Raw genomic sequence first — 21,535 nt, 5'->3', positions numbered from 1 at the left:
ACAATGAATATGTGATGATGTTCTTGTGATAATATTGAGGCTATAATTAGTTTTTGAATTAAGCTAGCTAATTTCAAATAAGATACAAACACATCCCAATCCTAAAATTATCAGTAAGTTATAGTATTGTTTGCCTTTAGGCGCATAATTAATTGAAGGCCTAGTTTATCTGTTAATCCTCGCCCCATGTGGTGTCCCAGTGTGTACACTGATATTAATACACGATGTATTGGTCCACAATTAAATCTCTTATAAAAACATGTCTCTCAGGTGACTGAAAAATGGCTGTGTAGATACAACAAATACTACTACAACGGAGACTAAGATAACACATGTTACAATTAATTTGTCTTCCTTGCGTTCTTCTTATACGACAAACACTTCTAAAACAAAAAAGCAAAAAGCCGCTACTGCTACTGCTTCGGCTACTCTTACTGCTACTGCTACTGCTACTGCTGCCGCTGCCGCTGCCACTGCCAAGGCCGCTGCCACTGCCGCTGCCACTGCCGCTGCCGCTGCCACTGCCACTGCCGCTGCCACTGCCGCTGCCAGTGCTGCTGCTGCTGCTACTGATAGTGCTACTGCTACTGCCACTGCCACTGCTACTGCCACTGCCACTGCCGCTGCCACTGCCGCTGCTGCTGTTGCTTCTGATAGTGCTACTGCTACTGCTGCTGCTGCTGCTTCTGCTGCTGTTGCTGCTGCTACTGTTACTGCTACTGATACGGCTACTGCTAGTGCTACTTCTACTGCTACTGCTAGTGCTACTGCTGCTGCTGCTGCTGCTGCTACTGCTACTGCTACTGCTACTGCTACTGCTGCTACTGCTGCTGCTGCTGCTACTGCTACTATTGATAATAATTCTCCTTCTACTTCTCTTTCTAATATTGCTAGCGATGCTTCATAATTTATTTTTAAATGTATCATTTTGTTAAAACAGGAAAGAACTGTTTTATATATTTTCTTAAAGGGATCTTTTCACGCTTTGGTAAATTGACAAAATTGAAAAAAGTTGATTCAGATTCGTAAGTTTTCGTTTTAGTTATGATATTTGTGAGGAAACATTAATACTGAACATTAACCATGCTCTAATATAGCCATTATATGCATCTTTTGACGATTTTAAAACCTAAAAATTATACAGCGTTGCAACGCGAAACGATTGAATAATTTGGAGAGTTCTGTTTTTGTCGTTAAATTTTGTGAAACTACGAAGATTGCTTATATAAGGTATAAAAAACGTCGAGAATGTGTACTCGGCGGAATAGCTCAGTAGGCATAAGCGTTTATACTACAGGACTCTGCCAGGACTCCAGGGGTCACTGGTTCGAACCCTGCTCCGGGCAATGTACATTTCCTTTTTTTTTTTTTTTCTTGATTTTTTACTGGAGCTTTTATGATCCAATGTTTACATTTATCAATATAAAGCATTTAATGAATAAGTTAAAAAAAATGCCAAAATCTGTGAAAAGGCCCCTTTAAAGGTGTAAAGAATCTAAACTTTTCTGCGATTAAAGTTTTATTTAACTGGATTAGTATAGGCCACATAACAGACGCTATTGTACTGATTTGTACTAAACAACATTTTGTCATAATCAACAGTTTTAACATGCCGCAGTTTCCTTGGAAGTTGACCTTTGATTGGAGTTATGTATAAAACATTAACAAGGTATTTGTTGACAGTTTGTCCTGTCACGATTATATATTAGTTGAGCCAAACGTGTGATAAAGATCCCTTTTGGGGTGGCGATAAATACTATTTATATTGTTCAACAGTGGGAGACTGAGAAAACATATGTTACAATTAATTTGTCTACTTTGCCTGCTTCTTCTTTATATATTTTTCTTGCTAATCGTTTTAGTTTAGTTTTAGTTAAGTAGGTATATCAATTTACATTTTTTGATAGATATTTATTTGGATAGTAATGGTATGTTTTATTTGACTTGACATCATTGAACCGGTTTATTCATTGATAAGATCGGGATCTCCACAGGTGTTTAATCTCGATTGTTCGGTGGGGAGAAGGGTCCGAATGATAATGTTGTCGTCGGCTTACGAATCACATTTCACAAGTTTTAGACAAATATGCATACGTTATAAACCTAATTTAAGTATTACATAGATAATAACTTATCTTTATTTTGATGAACTACGTTTAAGGTATAAAACTATAATTATCTATGTGTTGTGTGCCGCATACAGGCTCTAGGAGAAGTGCCCCCCCGGAGAACTGCCCCCCCAAAGATTTTTCACTGGGCGGAGAACTGCCCCCTCACTGTTTTTTATAGGGCGGAGAACTGCCCCCCTGCTGATTAATAAGGGGCGGAGAACTGCCCCCCTGTCAGAATTGATGACCCGGAGAAGTGCCCCCTAATTAAAGAAGTTTCGCGGCGATATATAAAGCGAGTATTAAAATGACAATAACGCCAGTAACTTTCTTGCTATTATGTCTGGAAATTGAGTGAAATTTCAAAAATAATATAAAGTTGTACAAGTAATAAAAGTTATAAAACTGCAAAAAAAATACCTGCCTCGGCATGGACGTCGCCATCTTGATAATCACGTGATTTTCGTCTATGTGAACAAAGAAAAAACAAATCACTTTTTGCTAATAAAAAGTTTTCGCGGCTGAATTATTTGATATTTTCCCCTTAATTAAAACAAACAATTAGCATGCAATTTAATCCATCCTTATGCAAGCTGAAAACAATAATTTATTTGTTTGTTTTCGCCAATTACGGATTTGGACGGTTCAATATAATAAACCCGTATGCGGCTTTATTCAATATGCGGCTTTATTCAATATGCGGCTTTATTCAAAGCTAACAAGTTCTTAACAATTAAGGTCGGTCCGGTCTACCAATTAAAAGATCGCGGTGCTTATCGTTAACGGTAACAAGTTCTCTGCCTGCCTTATTAGCTGCTAATTAAAGCAACTGTTACCGATTTTGTTTGTTGGGCATGTCGACATGATCTGCTCAAAATGCAAACTGTTGCCGTAATGTGTGTATTTATGTATGTTATTTTGTATGTCACATGAATTTACTAAACAACATAAATAAATTGATTATGAATTCGACTTCACTTCACTTTTTTCTTCAAGTCAGCTAAATTATTGCCTTTGCTTTGCCTATTAATTTACTTTTTTATACGTAAATTTACGTTTTTTTTCCATGGGTCAATACTATCTTTATAATGTAAATTAAAGAGATCTTTTCACGCTTTGGTAAATTGACAAAATTGAAAAAAGTTGTTTCAGATTCGTAAGTTTTCGTTTTAGTTATGATATTTGTGAGGAAACAGTTATACTGAACATTAACCATGCTCTAATATAGCCATTATATGCATCTTTTGACGATTTTAAAACCTAAAAAATATAAAGCGTTGCAACGCGAAACGATTGAATAATTGGAGAGTTCTGCTTTTGTCGTTAAATTTTGTGAAACTACGAAGATTGCTTATATAAGGTATAAAATACGTCAAACATGTGTACTCGGCGGAATAGCTCAGTAGGCTAAAGCGTTTTTACTTCAGGACTCTGGCAGGACTCCAGGGGTCACTGGTTCGAAACCTGCTCCGGGCAATGTTCTTTTCCTTTTTTTAATTTTTTTCTTGATTTTTTACTGGAGCTTTTACGATCCAATGTTTACATTTATCAATATAAAGCATTTAATGAATACGTTAAAAAAATGCCAAAATCTGTGAAAAGGCCCCTTTAATTCCGATGTAACTTTTTCTCAATAAGTACTGAGTTGCACGTCTATATTTAGTTGCGACACATGGCCAGTATTAACACGCACGCGTTTCCTGTGTGGATCTCGACTATGTTTCGCGCTCTTATTAAAACACGACTTTTACATGGCATTCATGTATAGTGAGTGGTGCAGATGCGTACCAAGGGCCTTAAACAGTATTATCACATGCCTCTAGACAATTTGTGTTATTTAGTTCGATAAATGGTAATATACTTGTACTGAAATTAAATTGTTACCGGATAAAATGTGTACGGCGATAACGTAAAATTACCCTTAAGTATTGTTTTCACTACGTAACTAATAACTAATATGACACCGGGGGGGGGGGCAGTTCTCCGCCCCGACAGATTTGATGGGGGGCAGATATCCGCCTACTAAATTCTGACAGGGGGGCAGTTCTCCGCCCCTACCGATTTGATGGGGGGGCACCTCTCCGCCACCTTTAAAATAAGGGGGCAGTTCTCCGGGGGGGGCAGTTCTCCGGGGGGGCGCTTCTCCGGATACCCCGCATACATACCATCTTGCTTTTTTAAATTTGATCACAACGGTCCGAAGTCATAAACATTCATTATGCATGGTTGCTAAAGCACAGTGTATACTAACTAACCTATGTTTATTGTTGTTTGCTAGGGTTATTATTATTATGTTTTATTTTTATTTTATTTTTTTGGGGGGGGGGGGGGGGGAGGGCTTTTATAGAAGATTTCAACTAGTCCTTCAATTAACGAAAAAAAAATATTGGTATAGGAAATATAAAAGAGTAATAGACAGCTTCATTCATGCTGTTCTATTATGGTGTTTTAACGCATATAATTATGTATGGTTGATGAAGCACATTGTATGCTACCGATGTTTATTGTTGTTTGATGATGATGTTAAGTTGGTGTTGCTGTTGTTGTTAATGATGATGATGAGGAGGAGGAGGAAGAAGAAGAAGAAGAAGAAGAAGAAGAAGATGATGATGATGATGATGATGATGATGGTGGTGGTGGTAGTAGTGACGACGACGACGATGATGATGATTTTGATTATGATAATGAGATTTGAATTAAATTAATGCGCAAAGATTTTTCTTTTTAGCGGCCAAATGCAGATATCTGCGCTCGGCCGCTGTAAGGGTTATGTAATATTTGCAATCTACATAGGAGTCAATAGCAGATACCAAGCACCATATGCTTATGAGAAACAAAAGCAAAATATTGGCAATCGCTGAAATCTCGAATATGACTTACTCATTTTATTAAATGAAAACCGGTAACTATTTTAAACGGTTATTATATTGCAACAACTTAGCGGTGTTTATCCAAAAGACCATTGTTATAATTACAGGGACGTCAATAGGCCAAACTATTCAGGAAATATGATTTGAGTCGTCAAGGATAGATTTTGAGATCAATGTACGTCCGATGAGATTTAAAGGGAGTTTGAGGCGTAGGGACAGATTCGTTCGAGTACGCGATCATTTGAGAACAAATTATGTTGAAGCTTTATCGGAATTCCGGAAATTTGCGATCGGTACCGATTTTTTATGGTTGTTTTTTATTGATTCTGATAAGTTAGCGGCCGGCACGGACATGAATATTAACTGACGAAAACCTCTTCGCTACTTTCCGAAAATCTTCGACATGTTGCAAATATCCGTAATATTCCGCATTGTACTCACCAGAAATTGCAACTAGAAAGACTACAATAAATCAGTTAGCTACGGCTCGGGCGGGGATTTACCTTTTATCCCTGTAAGGGACCTAATGCCCCAGACTACCGGCTATTTTTTCCGGAATTCGAACTTGATACACTTGATATCCCTGAATTAAATATTTATATCCGCACTTTTGATCTCTAGAGTGCTGACTGTTAGTATTGTATTTGACTGGAATGACTGTCGATTATGTGTTTTTAAGATTAAAACAAGCTTACGAAGAACTTTGTGTTTGCTTTTTTGTACGCTTTCTTTTTAAAAATGTATTGTCCGCCACGGACGCAACAATTGACCAAATGTACCAGATTGTGGTCTCTTTAAAGTGCTATGTTTTTACTGCCGTGATATCTTTAACAAACTACACATTATTGATCGTGGACGTTTTGTACTCTTATTGAATTTGTTTCCCCAAAATATGCTCTTCTATTAGTAGATGTTTAGGTGACGATGTTCTAATTATAGATCTTACACGGCCAAGAAACACTAGATAGGTCTTTGCAAAGAGAGCTGTTGGATATCGTGAATGCGTTCAATGTGGCCTGTTTATTTCAGAAAGCTATGTGCAATGTTTTATGGGGATTTCTATCAAATTGCCAATTGCAAAATTTGATTTAATTCATTCGGACCTACAAGCGGGAAACTTCTTCATTAAAGTTCAATGGGCTTTTAAGAAGTTCGTTGAAAGGCCAAATTTGACGTTAAACAGCAACGCCGAAAAAATTGCTACTCAGTCTTATTTATCACTTTTTTTGTAAGATTTACCAGTAGACGTTCTTCAGTGAAATTAAGCAAACACACAGTGCCGACAAATATGGAAGGGTATTTAGGTAAAAATTACATCCTTCTTTGTGACTGTGTCATGATTCTTGATGGTACTTTCAATTAATATGTAGACACCTTTTCATGCTTGATGACACTTACATCTTGCCTGATGTCCAATGTCTATTTACATTCTGCTTAATGGTATCATGCATGTGTACAGATGCAACATTCTTGTTCGTTAATTGCATGCTGCATATGTGTATGTTGGTTTGTGCAGAGAGACTTGTGCAATAGGCGCAGTGCATAATGAAATCAAATATTAATGCGTTTAATAAATTAACGCGATGGTAAGATGTGAGTTTCACCCAAGCACAAAGCAACATACTATCATGCATGATACAATGATGTCAATTGACAGTCATTCCGAAATGCTACGGAGGACTACGGAAATTTACGGCGTATAACGGAAATTTTATGTTATAGGAGAAGTTGCGCACCTTTGTAAGATATTTGCTACTGAACCGAAATTAACCGCGTGTTTGTAGACTTAACTTTTTTTTGGTTAATGACTAACCATATTTTTTGTACAGTAATTTACCTTCAATAACCAAAGAAAGTCTATGGATATATTTCAATATATGCTACTAATGCATGTATGCAGAGCTCCAGATAAGACGCTTAAAGTCGTAAAAAATTGAATTAAATTTAGTAAAAAAGTAGACTTAAATTCTGTGCGTACGGTTACACATTGGAAAAATAAAATAAGAATTCAAAATGTGTGATCATGCGTAAAACTCAATATCAATGCATATAATGTAAACATTTTATCAATGAGTTCCCACTCGTCTAGGCCCTCATTACAATTATGAAATCAACAGCACTTTAACGTTATTATGAATAACAGACCATCTTTACAACAGTCGAAAAGCCGAACGTTTTCCATTATCTGGTCCTTTTATCGCAAAAAGTCTGCTGTAAACCGGCAATTGTCATTAGCTCTTCTTAGACTATAAACCTAAATGCGGATGTGCCAAAAATTATATTTACATGAAAAAAAAGAATTAATAATAGACTTTAAGGCTGGATTATTATAGAGTGTAAACCAAGATTTTGCTGAAAAAGTTATCTGGAACTTTGCATGTATGTTGAGAGGAAATCGATTACATAATTTCAAATTTACTAGAGTACTTTTATATTGCACCACATAAAATGCTTTAAAACTATAATATTGAAGTGCACATATAAACTTTATTATAGATGGGTAGGTATTTCGTGTCAATCTCTTTCACATATGAAAGAGCTGTTGGTCATGCTGCTTTAAGTACATATAGATGCATGACACAATTTAGATTAAGCAAAATAAAACTCTAGGTATTTGCCAAGAGTCAAATATATACGAGCAGTAAGAGCGTAATCGTGCACAGCGATACTTACTCTTGTAGAATTGAAACTCTTATTGCTTTCTTTCGAAATAATTTCATGTGTCCGATCTAATATGCAATATGCCCGGTGTTTTTTTTGCGGATTAATGTTCCGTTTTAGATCCATAATTAACGAATGCCTCAATATTTTCAAAAATTAACACCGGAATAATGTTCACCGACATTTTTTCATACAGATTGGATATAAATATTATAGAGCTTAACAAAAAATACATTAAGCCCTGTTCTCCCGGCACACGTGCTGGACACACAGGTGGTTAGCGTGTGGCTATGATAATAATTAGTGAAAACATCTTTTTGAATGATAAATAATCATATTAAAACGAAAAATCAAATTTTCTATAAAAAAAAAATCACTACCGTTTTATATATAACAAGGTATCCAACTCGAAATCATCCGAAAACGGGGTGCATCGTTTTGAGCAGCCATTACTAAATTAATTTTGCAGCGATTTTCATGACCCGGTCTTATTCAACGCAGAAATGAATTTCCTTTTAGGAAATGTATATATATTGTTATATTTCTACACATGCTGGGTCAAATTTTAAGAAATAAAGCTATACATAATTCGCTTGACCCAGTTGTTATCGATCAGACCGTATTTATGAATGAAATCTCCAGTTGTAAGGACACAACTCCGCATTGGAGCAATGAAATCACCCTTGTGTTTAAAATGTCAGTTGGTTGAAATGTATGTAAACAAAGGTTTGAAAATGCGCTGGACAGTTAGTTTTGATGCATAATTCTACGGCAAGCACGGTAAGAATGTTTTTTTTTTCATACGTTTTATTGAATTATGGTATCGAGGTTCGTGAACTTTGCAGGGAAAATGCCCATTTCCCCGTGAAGATTTCAGTCATGAATACTGTCTGATCGATCACAGCTGGGTAACGCGAGTTGTGTATCGTGTTATTTTTTAAAAGTTGACCCAGTATTTGTAAAAATATTGCAAGACATATACATTTCCAGAAAGGAAATTTATTTCTGCGTTGAATAAGACCAAGATCGTGAAAATCGCTGCAAAATTGATGAAGTAATGGCTGTTTAAAACGATGCATCCCGTTTTCGGATGATTTCGAGTTGGATACCTTGTTGAATATATATTTAACTTATTTTTTTTAAGAAAAGTTGATTTTTCGTTATAATATGATTACTTATCATTCCAAAATATGTTTTCACTAACTAGTATTATAGCCACACGCTAACCACCTGTAGCTGGACACTTTTAAAAAACACTATACAAATTCAAGTACTTATGCATTTAATTGATTGTAAACAATGACGGTTGAAATCCGTGCGTGGGAATTTTTCTGGTAACCAAGAGCGACGTCAACGTTCATGACAAACCTGTTTATATGACATTTATTTATTGATTTTTTCCAACTTGATTGAAAATTATGTTTTATGATATTTTAATACATGTAGATGAAGTAGTTGTTTTCTCAACGAGGAGTACAATAGTTGTACAGTACTAGACACGAGTACTTGTAACTTTCAGGTTTCTCTGTATACCACAGACATTATATAGTCATAAAATGATAAATATGTGTTTATAGAAATTGTAATTATAGCATGGTAAACAGACTAGAGAAATCTGAAAGTTTCACGCACAGGTCTGTGGCAATGGGGGTTTGGGCTACTTTATAAATATGAGGTCGATATGCAATGCACATCGGTAGATTACGTCTACTGTAATTATTTGGACTAGGGAAGGGCCACAATTCCAACACATCAGCCCCGTTATGTTCTGAATAAAATGCATGTATAATTTCTTGAGTGCCAATTGCATCTTACAAATATCAAAAACATTCACGGCAGTCAATTCATTGTGTAAACTTACTGGTCTTCATGGCAATAATGAACGTATTTAGTTTAATGGAGATTATATAACGAAGGGAACTAATTCAGCTTATTCAGTTTACTAGTCAAAATGATTCGGATGTTTTCGCTTTTTTTTTCCGAAAAGTAATTTATTCAACATACGGAAAATAAACGCGCGCCACCTGATGTCATAATTTAGTAACTTGCATTCTGCTTACTGCCTGTTGCTAACTGCCGTTGTTAATGACGCTTAGTGGCAAAACCGATTATGACTGGTTTCAGGAATAATGAACACACAAACATTGGATAGTCACCAAGCATGTTGAAACAATCATCAAGTATAACCGATAGAGAACAAGCATGTTGGAACTGTCATGAAGCATGTTAGAATAAACATCACGCACAATGTAAATATTATTCATGAATGATGTAATGTTGCAGCAATCATCAAGTATAAACGAATAGACAACAAGCATGTTGGAATTGTCATAAAGCAAATTAGAATAAGCATCGGTCATAATGTAAATATTCACCACGAATGATGTAACTTTTACCTAAATATCCTTCCATAGACATGTGTTGTTACTAAAATAGACATAGAGATTTGAGCATTGGGAGTGACCTAATCATACTGTGCTTTAGCAGTATTACGGAATACCGTTAGTGCCATCGTGGTTACACATTACAATCCAGAGGGCGAGAACGCGAGAACGCGATAGTACGATGGCGACAATGTGACAATACGATGATGACAGGGTGACAATACGATGGCGACAATGCGATAGTACGATGGCGACAATGCGAGAACGCGATAATACGATGACGACAATCAGACAGTGCGATGACGACAGTGCGACAATACGATGGCGACAGTGAGATAGTACGATGGCGACAATACTACAGTTCTATAGTGCGATAATACGATGACGACAGTGCGAAAATACGATGACGACAGTGCGACAATACGATGGCGATAGCCGACAGTGCGATAGTACGATGGTGCCAATGCGATAACGCGATAGTATGATGGCGGCAATTCGAAAATGAGATGGCGACAGTGCGACAATACGACGGCGACAATGCGATAGAACGATGGCGACATTGCGATGATACCACGGCGACAGTACGATATGACTATCGCATTGTCGCCCCCGTACTATCGCACCGCCGCCATTGTATTGTCGCACTGTCGCATTGTCGTCATCGTACTAGCGCGTTTTCGCAATCGTACGAACGCATTGTCGCCATCGTATTGTCGCACTGTCGTCATCGTACTTTCGCGTTCTCGCATTCTCGCCCTCTGGATTTTAATGAGTAACCACGGTGGCCCTAACGGTATTTTGTACAGTAAAGTGCGTAAAATCTGGTTTGGAATAACAATTTTTATGCCGAAAACCCGACTTTGTTTTATAAGTAGTAGTCTAAATATACAATGAGTTTTCCGAGCATTAAATAAACATATTAAAATAAAATTCATGTTCGTATCAGTTGAAGTTCTTGTTAATAGTAGAAGCAAAAAACACAATAAAACGCTGATTGGGCTTACTAATTTGAGGCAAGAAAAAACACATCGCGCTATTATATATAACATATAACGCGCATCCGCAAAGTTCGAGCGCCCGTCTCGGTGCCGTCGTTTCCGGTGAAAGTTTCGCACAGGAGCTACCGAGTTAGGATATGAGACCACGAATCATGGCTTGACTTTATATATCAGTCAGCGTAGTACCTGACCAGACTGCGCGGTTGGACAAGCTAGGATGGACCAACTTCGGCCGCATATGACATAAGACCCATTTTCGCATGACGCGGGTCATCTGACCTTTATAATGTGTATATAGCTTTGAATGGAATTTGCACATAGTTTTTGGCATGGACTTATTGTTATGTTAATGTGTTGCACGCTTTCAAAAGCAGAGGGCATATATAAGATCAATTATACTACGGAGTTCATTTTATGTTGCAAAATGAAATGCAATAAAGATTGTTACTCAGCGGTGTGTACAGTATGACAGCGTTGTCTGTCTGCGATGCATTTATACTGGTTCTAAGCTGGCATACTCACCAATTGGACTCAACCATCTGCTCGAACAAGAAATGATAAGTTCTACTAGCATAAACCTTTAATTGTAACTCATTTTAAAAATATTCATGTTATTTATATTATTCAATTTATTATTCAAAATTATAATTATTATTTCCTTTATTGTTGTTTTTCGCATTAAGAAACTTATTCGGCTTACGAAACTGAAAAATCCCAATGGAAAAAAATCCCATGGGAGAAAAAATCCCATGGGATTTAAAAATCCCATGGGATTTAAAAATCCCATGGGATTTTTTGTTTTTTTTAAACACGACTAAACGCATTAAAATATCGTAGTTGTTCATCATTTCATAAAATATGATGTTTCTGAAAGTTTCATGAATAAATCTCTCAAAATAAGAAAAAAATCCCATGGGATTTTTTTCTCCCATTTTAAAATGGGATTTTTTTATTACTAAATATTTTTATATATAATTGGCATAAAACCAATATACAGTCCTTAAATAACGTTAAAATACTTGCAAACGCAAATAAAACACGTTTTTTAAAATGTTCAAAATCCCATGGGATTTTTCTCCCATTTGCAAATTATGGGAGAAAAAAAATCCCATGGGTGAAAAAATCCCATGGGAAAATCGAAAATCCCATGGGAAAATGCAAAAATCCCATGGGAACCCCAACTTTGCTTATAAATTTCATAGTGAAGAAAACGCGTTTTTTGAGTGAAAATAACCAATTATTAATCAACGATAAGACTTTTATCGCATACTATGTCTCAAAGTAGCAAATCTTTAAGAAAAAGGGTACTTAAGTTTGCGAAATTTCGGTTTCGCAAAGTTTTTCCGGTGGCCGTTATAATAGGCGATTCGCTGTCAAGATGTACACGACATTACACAGTCCTAAGAGTTCATTAGCCGTATTTTGTGAAATGAACTTAAAATAGCGACAATGAAGCTACCATAGTGTGATTCCCCTGTCCGCACTACCAAGGGTCACCATGTTTGTTAATGAAGACTAGTTGAACATGTCTTTGGAATAATTACGGAAACACAGCTTGATCTGAAGCAACGCACAGATGTCTTTACTTGTTCGGTTGTTCTGCGAAGTTGCTGTATTAAAACAGATATAACAGCAATTATCACTTGTGTGCGTTCGAGAGATGTGACGATCAAGAAGTTAGAACATTTACTTTTTCTGTTCGAAACCCTTATGACAAAGACCTATACGTAAATGCCGTTGTGGAACGTTGATGGGCAACAATACGAATCCGTAAATGGGAAGCTTTTTATGGTAGAAATTAAAGGCAGTATAACATTTGTTCAGGCTATGATTCAACTGTATTTGCTAGATCGTAATCAATAGGAGTTATGAATAGCAATGCATACATAATGCATTCTTATTAAATTGTGTCCTAATCCAGGTATATGCTTATTTCAACGCACACACATGTAACAATGACCCACTTTGCATGATGTCATGTGATAAGCGCAAAGGTGTTTACTTTGTGTTTAATCAGTGTCCATGGGCTGTTGGATTCAAATTTAATTTGAGTTTTAAATCCGATATTTGTAGGAAGAACATAGACTATAAAACAAACGTCAATTGCGAGTCCGCTCTTAAACAGACATTTCAATGAAAAAGTTCGTTCCATTTCAGAATGCGAATTTGCCAGTATTTTGTGTCGTATCTGCACAGCCTTCAGTGAATGTCTCTATTATAACGAATAATTTGGTAGACGTACCATCGGTCAAGTTCTTAGAAAAACGTTGTCCGTAGTATTTCTGGCTACCATAACTTTAAATGTCGCTTTTTATTATTTTTGACTGGCGCGACTTTATAGTTATGGACCAACCCCATTAGGAAAGTCAACCAGAAATTCACGAAAAGTTGACAGTTAATAAATACCGGTCCAAAACAGCTTTTAAATGCAGTTATTGTCCAAAATCAACCACTAGATCGGCAAGATTGACATTGTTTACATTTAACTGATATAATCGTTCACAAAATACTATCATAAACATTTACAATTTATCTATTCTGGTTTTACATATCGAGAAAAAGCGATGTGACAGACTTACTTGAAATGCGAATCTCCCGAGATTTCACGGTCATATGACGTTATTTCTATTTTTAGTAACATACCATGTGCTCAAATGTTTTCAAATTCAGAATGACATTTCCCGGTATTTTAGATTATTCTCGCTTGTTTTGTAAACAAATTGTTGTGTAAATGCAAACTCAAAGTAAATTTTATTTAAAACTAACGGATTCACACTGAAATCAGTCTTATAATCCACCAGACGTAAGTTGTTTATCACAAATAATAGATTTCAGAAAACGAAAGTTATGTTTGCAATTTCAGCAAATAATGTCAAGGTCGATCTGAAAGTATCGAAATGAAAACTCGTCACGTGACAAAGCGACAATGGCGTCAAAATTGTGAATTGCAGACTGATAAGAGTTATTTTCGTATATTGTAAGATGCATTTGAAACATTTGAACTTTAAAATAATCCCCGATGCAGTATTTTATATTCATTCACCAATATATGTAGAAATGTATCCTAGAAAATGAGCTTTCTTTGATTTATAGCGTGACATAAATATGTCATGACTCTGGTTGACTTTCGATACGGGGTTAGCTTCAGCGTACATGTCTGTCAATACTATGTTAACTGTACGCTGAAGTTACTTTAGCTATGTCCATAGCTGTAGCACTTACCGCACGGTATGTATTAACCCTTTACCACTTAGATACGTTTTTTGACGCATTTGTAGTCCGTTTGATAGTTAAATTCAATTGAAGACCTTCTTACTAGATTCAACTTTCAAATGCTTCATTTACAACCCTTTGATACTGATGAGCAGCAAACAGCATAATACCTGAACAGACTGCGAGTTTTTTTACTGTTTGCACATTACAATTTTACCTTCGCTTCTGAGAGGTTTGTAACTGTAAATACAATTATTTGTTCACAAAAATTGGATTGTGTTCGTTGTTTTCATACTCGATACGAACATGTTGCAACAATTTATCACCTAATAATGTTTTTCAACATTATTAACAAAATGCTTTATTACAGTACCCACGGCAGTGTTCATAAATACAATTATGTAATATAAAGAAAAATATATGTCGCAAAGGAGTACACATTTTTAACACATTGCAAACAGTAACACACTTATGCTAGCAATGCATCATATCTACATTGTTCTCAAAAAACATAATATTATAGTCCTTAACACCCACACACTCTATAACACAATCTCCATCCCATAGTCCAATCAATCGACATGCGTTCAATTATGACACTTTGACATAGCATCATAGATTGAAAAGTCTGACCCTCCAGTAATTATGTAACAATCTAAACTGGACATTGAACGAAGTACATTTGCGATAAGGTATAAAGACGTCTGTATGACTGATGTGCAAGAAAATCGAAGCAGACGTCATGTCAATAAAAAGTGCTGCCTTATCAATCAAAACATTTTTCTTGTTGTTTACGAATGGGACGAATAAAGTGATATTTCAACAAATGTTTGCAGCTGCTTGATGACCTTATAAATATCAAGAGGCCATTGTATTATCGCTTAACCATTTTGCAACAGATCTTTTGTATTATTCATTTTGATTACGAGATGTTTACTATCAATTATAATTGCATTTGTTGTATATTTAGCTCTACATATATCCTGACATTCATATAAAATTCACATCATTTTATAAACTATTCTTAAATAAACATATTATATTTCGAAACGTAAATTTAAATAATTTCCTCCATGGCCTTTTGGGGAATGTCTTTTTTTCAAAATCAATCGACTTTTACAAAACAAAATACAACTGACATTTGAAGATATTGTTCATTTAAATAATTAGTAGTCTTTGTAATACAGGAGTTTTAATACATCACAACATCAAACATACAAACACGATTAAAGTTGGGTTCACTGCGATTAGTTATAAGGTTCAAGGCCGCCACTTTTCAAATCCGTGGTATACAGATATTGACAGCATCACCGTGTTGTTTCACGCGAGACGCACACTACTTGGTGCTTCACAACTTGAGCTAATATACACAAGGTCCTGTGCGGAATGGAGTGCCCCCAACCACCTTGCACATCCCTGAACCCAAAGACAAACTGAAGCATCAGCAGCTAAAGACACATGTATCAGCAGTAAGGGCCCTCATACATAACATTCAAGTAGATTATGTAGGCGATTTGCCGCCTCGACGTAGAGCACTTAAGAAACTTATAAAATGCTGCCAAGAGTTCATTAGCCGTATTTTTTGATATAATATGACAGTTCGAGAAGACGATGAAGCTACCAGAGTGTGATCTCCTGTTCGCGCTGCAAAGGGTTGCAATGTATGTCAATGAGGAATACGTTGACAAGTCCTTTGGAATACTTACGAAAACACAACATGACCTGAAGCAACGTGGGAACTCTTTGCCACTTCGGTAATAAGTGAATTGGACTCTATGGTAAAGCATGACAGAAATAAAATGTTCGTATGGACTTCGATTAAAATGATTTAGTTAGATTTTACGTTATTTATAGGTAAAATGAAACTCATGTAGACGTCTCATGAAAAAAACTCGTTTTGCCGTTAGTAGTGTTTTAATGAAAGCAAGATATTGCGTACACACCACAGGTGGTTAGCATGTGGTAAGTATATACATTAGTAAGAACATAATTTTGAATGAAAAACAATCATATTATAACGAATTATCTACTCTGAAAAACAATGTTTCACTATCAAATATATATTTAAAGGATAATTCACGGCTGAGCCGGGCCGGACAGTGATAATCGGCCCGCAGGGAGCATAACGGCCCGAGGGGCGTTTGCGACCTGGGGTCGATTAACATTGCCCGGCCCGGCTCAGCCTAATATTAACGTCTGTAATATATATCTTATAGAGAGAAAAGACGGAGTTTTAGACGTTCTGGTTGATTGCGCAATTTATGACGTATTTTATGTGACGTAATTTCAATGACGAAACTAGGAGGCTTTGGATTTAACGACAACAATTCTGGTTTTATTTAACAGTTGACTATTGTAAGCATCGAACGATTCCAAAACGTATTTCGGATTGTGTGTTTGTCGTGCATAATTGGGAGCTACAATAGAAATAAAGTATGGTATTCACTTCGACATATGATTGCGTAAATAGTGTTTTTGGTGCGAGTGTTTAGCATTCGATACATTCATTTGAAAAATGTGATTTAAAATCAATATAGATAAACGGATCCATGGAATAGCAGAAGATGGAATATCAAATCTTTGTTATTTTATTTTTATATGAACCGGATTTAAGTTGTCATCGAGGTAAGTGTGTCTTTTGCTATACATTTTGCTGTTTGACGAATTTTGCTAAAGCACAAACAGAGGTATCAATTTAATGTGCAGATGAGTGTCAGTATCAATCGATATTTGTATTTTCCAAATTGTGTGCTACGTGTCATTATAACTATGTTCGATTCTTTCGTTGAGTTGTGGCTTAATATTATCAATCACCATCGGCTAAGACTGAATAAGAACGCCATTGTTGAATGTTTACGTCACGCGCACACATTCTGAGGGCCGATTATAAATAATCGGCTCTATAATGACCCCGCAACGGTGGTAATGGCATAAAAAACTGTACAAAATTGTTACTATTTATAGTAAGGTATGTATTATAACGAGGTATTAAACTCAAAATGACCAGAAAATAGGGTGCATTGCTTTGAACAGCCGTTACTTCATAAATTGTGCAGCGATTTCCATAAACTTGGTCTTATTAAACCAACATGCACATATCTTGCAATAATTGTACAAATGCAGGGTGAAATTCTAAGAAAATAAACGATACACAACTAGCATGACCTAATCGTCGACGATCTGACCCAATCCAAGACTTTGAAATCTTCACTGATTAAAGACACACCTTCGCGTTGGACCAATGAAATCACTCGTGTGTTTAAAATGTCGGCCAGTTGAAAAGTATGTAAACAAAGCTTTCAAAAGGCATAATGTAACGGCAAGAACGGTAAGAATGTTTTCTCATACGTTTTATTGAATTATGGTACCGAGTTAAATTAACTTTACAGGGAAAATGCCCTTTACTCCGTGAATATGTTTTCAGAGAAGTTGATTTTTCGTTATCGTTTGATCAATTTTCATTGAAAATGTATTTACTAATTAATATCATACCAACGCGCTTACCACCTGTGGTACACACGAATATTCAATCAATGCTCGAATAAAATATAAAAATGTATTCCATTTATATCATTATTTTAACATACATATATGTAATTATAGTACGTTCCGCATGCTGTCATGTGATGAACGAAACGATTTTAAGTGTATGTTTAACCAGTGTCTATGATCTGGGCGACTCAGAATTTTAATTAAGATTAATAATTGTAAAGCTCGTTAATTCTGAGTCCGAAAGCACTCAGATATATTTGTAAATAAAGATAAAGCGAATGAGAAAAGCTTGAAATCTGAGTCCGCCAGCACTAAGACATTGATTAGAAAAATAATAATCCGTTTAACCGCCCAGAATGCACTTTTCCAGTCCATTTTATCGTTTCTGCACATCCTGTAGAGAATGTAACTCTATAAGACTGAACAATTAGGTAGTCAAATAATTGGCCATTACGTTAGAAGTAAGTTGTCCTAATTTGGAGTACTTAACCGTACAGTTGTTGAGGGCAAATAAGTGATGTTTTTAACTGCAATTTAATTGTGTTTGTTTTTACAGCATTGGGTTATTTTCTTTTTTACATACTGAATAACAATGAGGTGCAACAATTTTAACGCCGAAGTAGTCCTCTCAGCTTTATTTAATACGCCTTATTTATTTAGTAATCAACAATGCATAGAAAACAGTATCTATTAAATCAAGTATTTCTCCGAAACATGTTATATTTGCTTACCCCTATCCCCCCATACACACCGACTTTTGCACTATAACACCACCTCAGTCCAGTCGGTCAAATAATCAATATTCGTTCAAATATAACAATATGACATAATGTTAGAGATTGAAAAGTAAAACCTCTCAGTAATTGTGTGACCACATAGACTGGACACTGAACGAAGTAGATTGCGATAAGGTTTATATATCATATAGTACACACATTTCTCATTCAAATTAAACATACCATATTTCAACACATTCAAGCTGAAAATAAACATACATTAAACCGTGAATGCCACAACATGCATTTGTTGTTATTACAGGCATTCACACCCGGCCGTTATATGACTGCTTGTGATTTTTGTTTTCGAATTAACGTGCCTCGAACATAACCAATTACCACTGACATTTAACGTATTAAAGATCAGTGTAAATAGAAGGAATTATAATATTTATGCATTATAGACAGTCTACACTTATACATTTCGAAATCAAGTTTGTTTTCCTAAAACATTCATATGAGGCAAACAATGAGACTTCAGTAACATCATCTAGAGATATCATTGGTGGGCTTTTTATTTAAAGTCTTGCGTTTCATGAAAAGATGTACTTCTTGATGTAATAAGCTAGCGTGACGAAAGGCGTCGGGGTTGAACAAGGCGTTACGTTTCTCCACAGATAGATAATAATTTCAATCCTTAAGTTTTACATGTGTCAAATAAACTCTCTGGAATAAGTACTTGTCATAACAAAGTAGGTTAACAGTCTGATTAAAATTATTTATAAAGCATTGTTAAAACATTTGATATTTGATAATATTTTATAATAGTTTGATAATATGTCGGAAAATATCCTGCATATAAATTCGGTACGTTTCTGTGGCAATGAAGGAGTGACTGTCCGACTAGCGTAGTTGTTGGGACATTTGCTCCTGCCCTAGGCGACCAGGGACATTTGCTTTTCCCTTTGATTATTTGTAATTAAGTCTCATAAGGCAGGAAGCCTGAAGAAAGTTATTTGTTATATTGTATTTGATGTGTAATTGGCCTTCCGAGGGCTTCGGAAGGCATATCGGGCTTGTGAGGTCACGCATACAGCGCTCGGTAGCGGCCTCCGGAAGTCGGCCTCGCGCTACACTAGAACATAGCTTTATAGAGTCGTCTACGATGTGCGTTACCATTTTGTTTGACTGTAATATGTAACGATCCTACCTATCTATATTAAAACAAAGGCGCCCAAAGGCACACACAATGTCTCAAACCAAGACGGTCCCATAAAGTCGCTTTGCGTATTATCGGTAGACGGGTCATTAGCAGCGACAACAACGACGTTTTAACGCCACATATAATATTCATTAAAATCCAACATGTAACTGGAAGTTTTGTTTACCAATTACTGAAGAACAAAGAGAAATTAATTTTGAGTATGAGACGTCGTAAATGTAACACATATGAAAAACATTATTAAAACAATAATTACAGAAAATTAATTTGCTTTCGGGATATATCCGTTTATATAATTTTAGTGAGAAAACTACCTACTTTTACATGCTCAGCAAGTTGTGAAAAAACTTTATTTCCTTTATTTTGCTGAAAATATTTTTTTTTATGGAAACACCAAGAAAGCAAACAAATATCACCATTATTATTGGTAACATTTTTTATTTACAATGTCGTAAGGCATATGGTCTGATGCTGATTAAAGTATTATGTGAAATTGGTCTGAAGGTTTTCTGTTATGTATGAACTTAACAATTTATTCAACTTTCTCGTTAATTGAATACGTATAAAGCCAGTCAAAGTAGCATTCCACGGTCGGTTCCATGTTCGATTCGCGCTATTCATTGATCTAAACGCGGAAAATCCACGTTAATAAGGCACTTGAAAGGAAAATAACTTTAAAAACTCGTTTAATTTGTGACATGATCCGGTCTTCTAGAACACATATTGATCTTGTTTAATCAGACATGTTCCGGACAATATTAAGGGAAAGCTATTGAACGAATAAAGCCATTTGAAAGAGTCAGACGTATTGCGTAATACCAGATCTTATTAATGTTAACCCTTTGTGGAAAAATACATCAATTTATTATTTAGAAGCTATCAATACCAGACCATATATTTACAAAATAAAGCTTCTTATAAAGGTTCCATTGACGAATATGTTAATTTGAAACGACTACTTCATGCAATGTGTTTGCCATAAAGAGGGTAAACTTTTAAAGTTTAGGCCTCTTGGTTAAAACTGATAACACACCATTGTTGTTTTTGTGAAAATAAATTCATTCTTAATCTACCAATCAATTCATAATCTAATACTAATAGTCTAGAGCTTTAAAATTTACCATGGCAGAGAACAGGAAGTCGATTATTTAAAATGCGCTACACTTATACATTCTAACCAAACAACTTATAGATTATGTAACACACATGTTCTGAGAATCGATACAGACATCACAAAGTTTACAGTTTTACATATAATTGAAAACATAAACGCCCGAAACCGGAACTCGAAACATACCCAAGAATGTTTAGTAACGGCATAGTTCATGTTTTTGTTTTTGTGTGTGATGCATTCTATTTCGTGTCATTACACGGACACATTAGTATTTTATGTTAAGATATTTTACTTAAATATCACCTAGTTGAATGATCAAGTCAATTAAATTCAAAAACTCTGGACAGGTTTGAGCAAGACGTAAATAAAGCACTTTAGCTGTATATCTACCACTATAAGGTTCCACATCTTGGCCGCCTGCGCCACGAAAGTGGAGACGATGCTACAGCCTGTCAGCACGATAAGCTTGTTGGGAGGCGTATAGAGAAGCTCGTACAGGACCTTGGTACCCAGGCCCGGCATACACTGAAAAATAACATATGTATATTACACATATTATTTCACCTCACGTGAACTTCTTATGTTAAATGTCCGTAAACACATTCCTGCATAATGTTGTTTTGCCAAACGACGTTAGGACGTGATATATAATTTAAAATCAGGTTAAACGCTTTAAAATAAAAACATTGTTTTCCCCAAATATCCAGTAAAGCTGACTGTGTTTGATAATAAAATACATGTTTATAACTTGGTACCA

The 21,535-nt window shown here is 35.7% G+C and overlaps 1 protein-coding gene across 5 annotated transcripts in view; it reads right to left on the bottom strand.

Moving 5' to 3' along the window:
* Positions 1–21,535, bottom strand: part of LOC127837993 (gamma-aminobutyric acid type B receptor subunit 1-like) — a 399,001-nt gene that overhangs the window by 70,374 nt on the left and 307,092 nt on the right. For all 5 annotated transcript variants that reach the window (XM_052365471.1, XM_052365473.1, XM_052365470.1 and 2 more), the window contains exon 2: positions 21,169–21,303. In XM_052365471.1, the coding sequence (XP_052221431.1) occupies positions 21,169–21,303 (135 nt within the window). The remainder of the gene's footprint in view (positions 1–21,168; positions 21,304–21,535) is intronic.

Source organism: Dreissena polymorpha, chromosome 7 (assembly GCF_020536995.1).
Source record: "Dreissena polymorpha isolate Duluth1 chromosome 7, UMN_Dpol_1.0, whole genome shotgun sequence".
NCBI lineage: Eukaryota > Metazoa > Mollusca > Bivalvia > Myida > Dreissenidae > Dreissena > Dreissena polymorpha.
The sequence above is the reverse complement of the archived record's forward strand: the minus strand, read 5'-3'. Positions and strand labels throughout refer to the sequence as shown.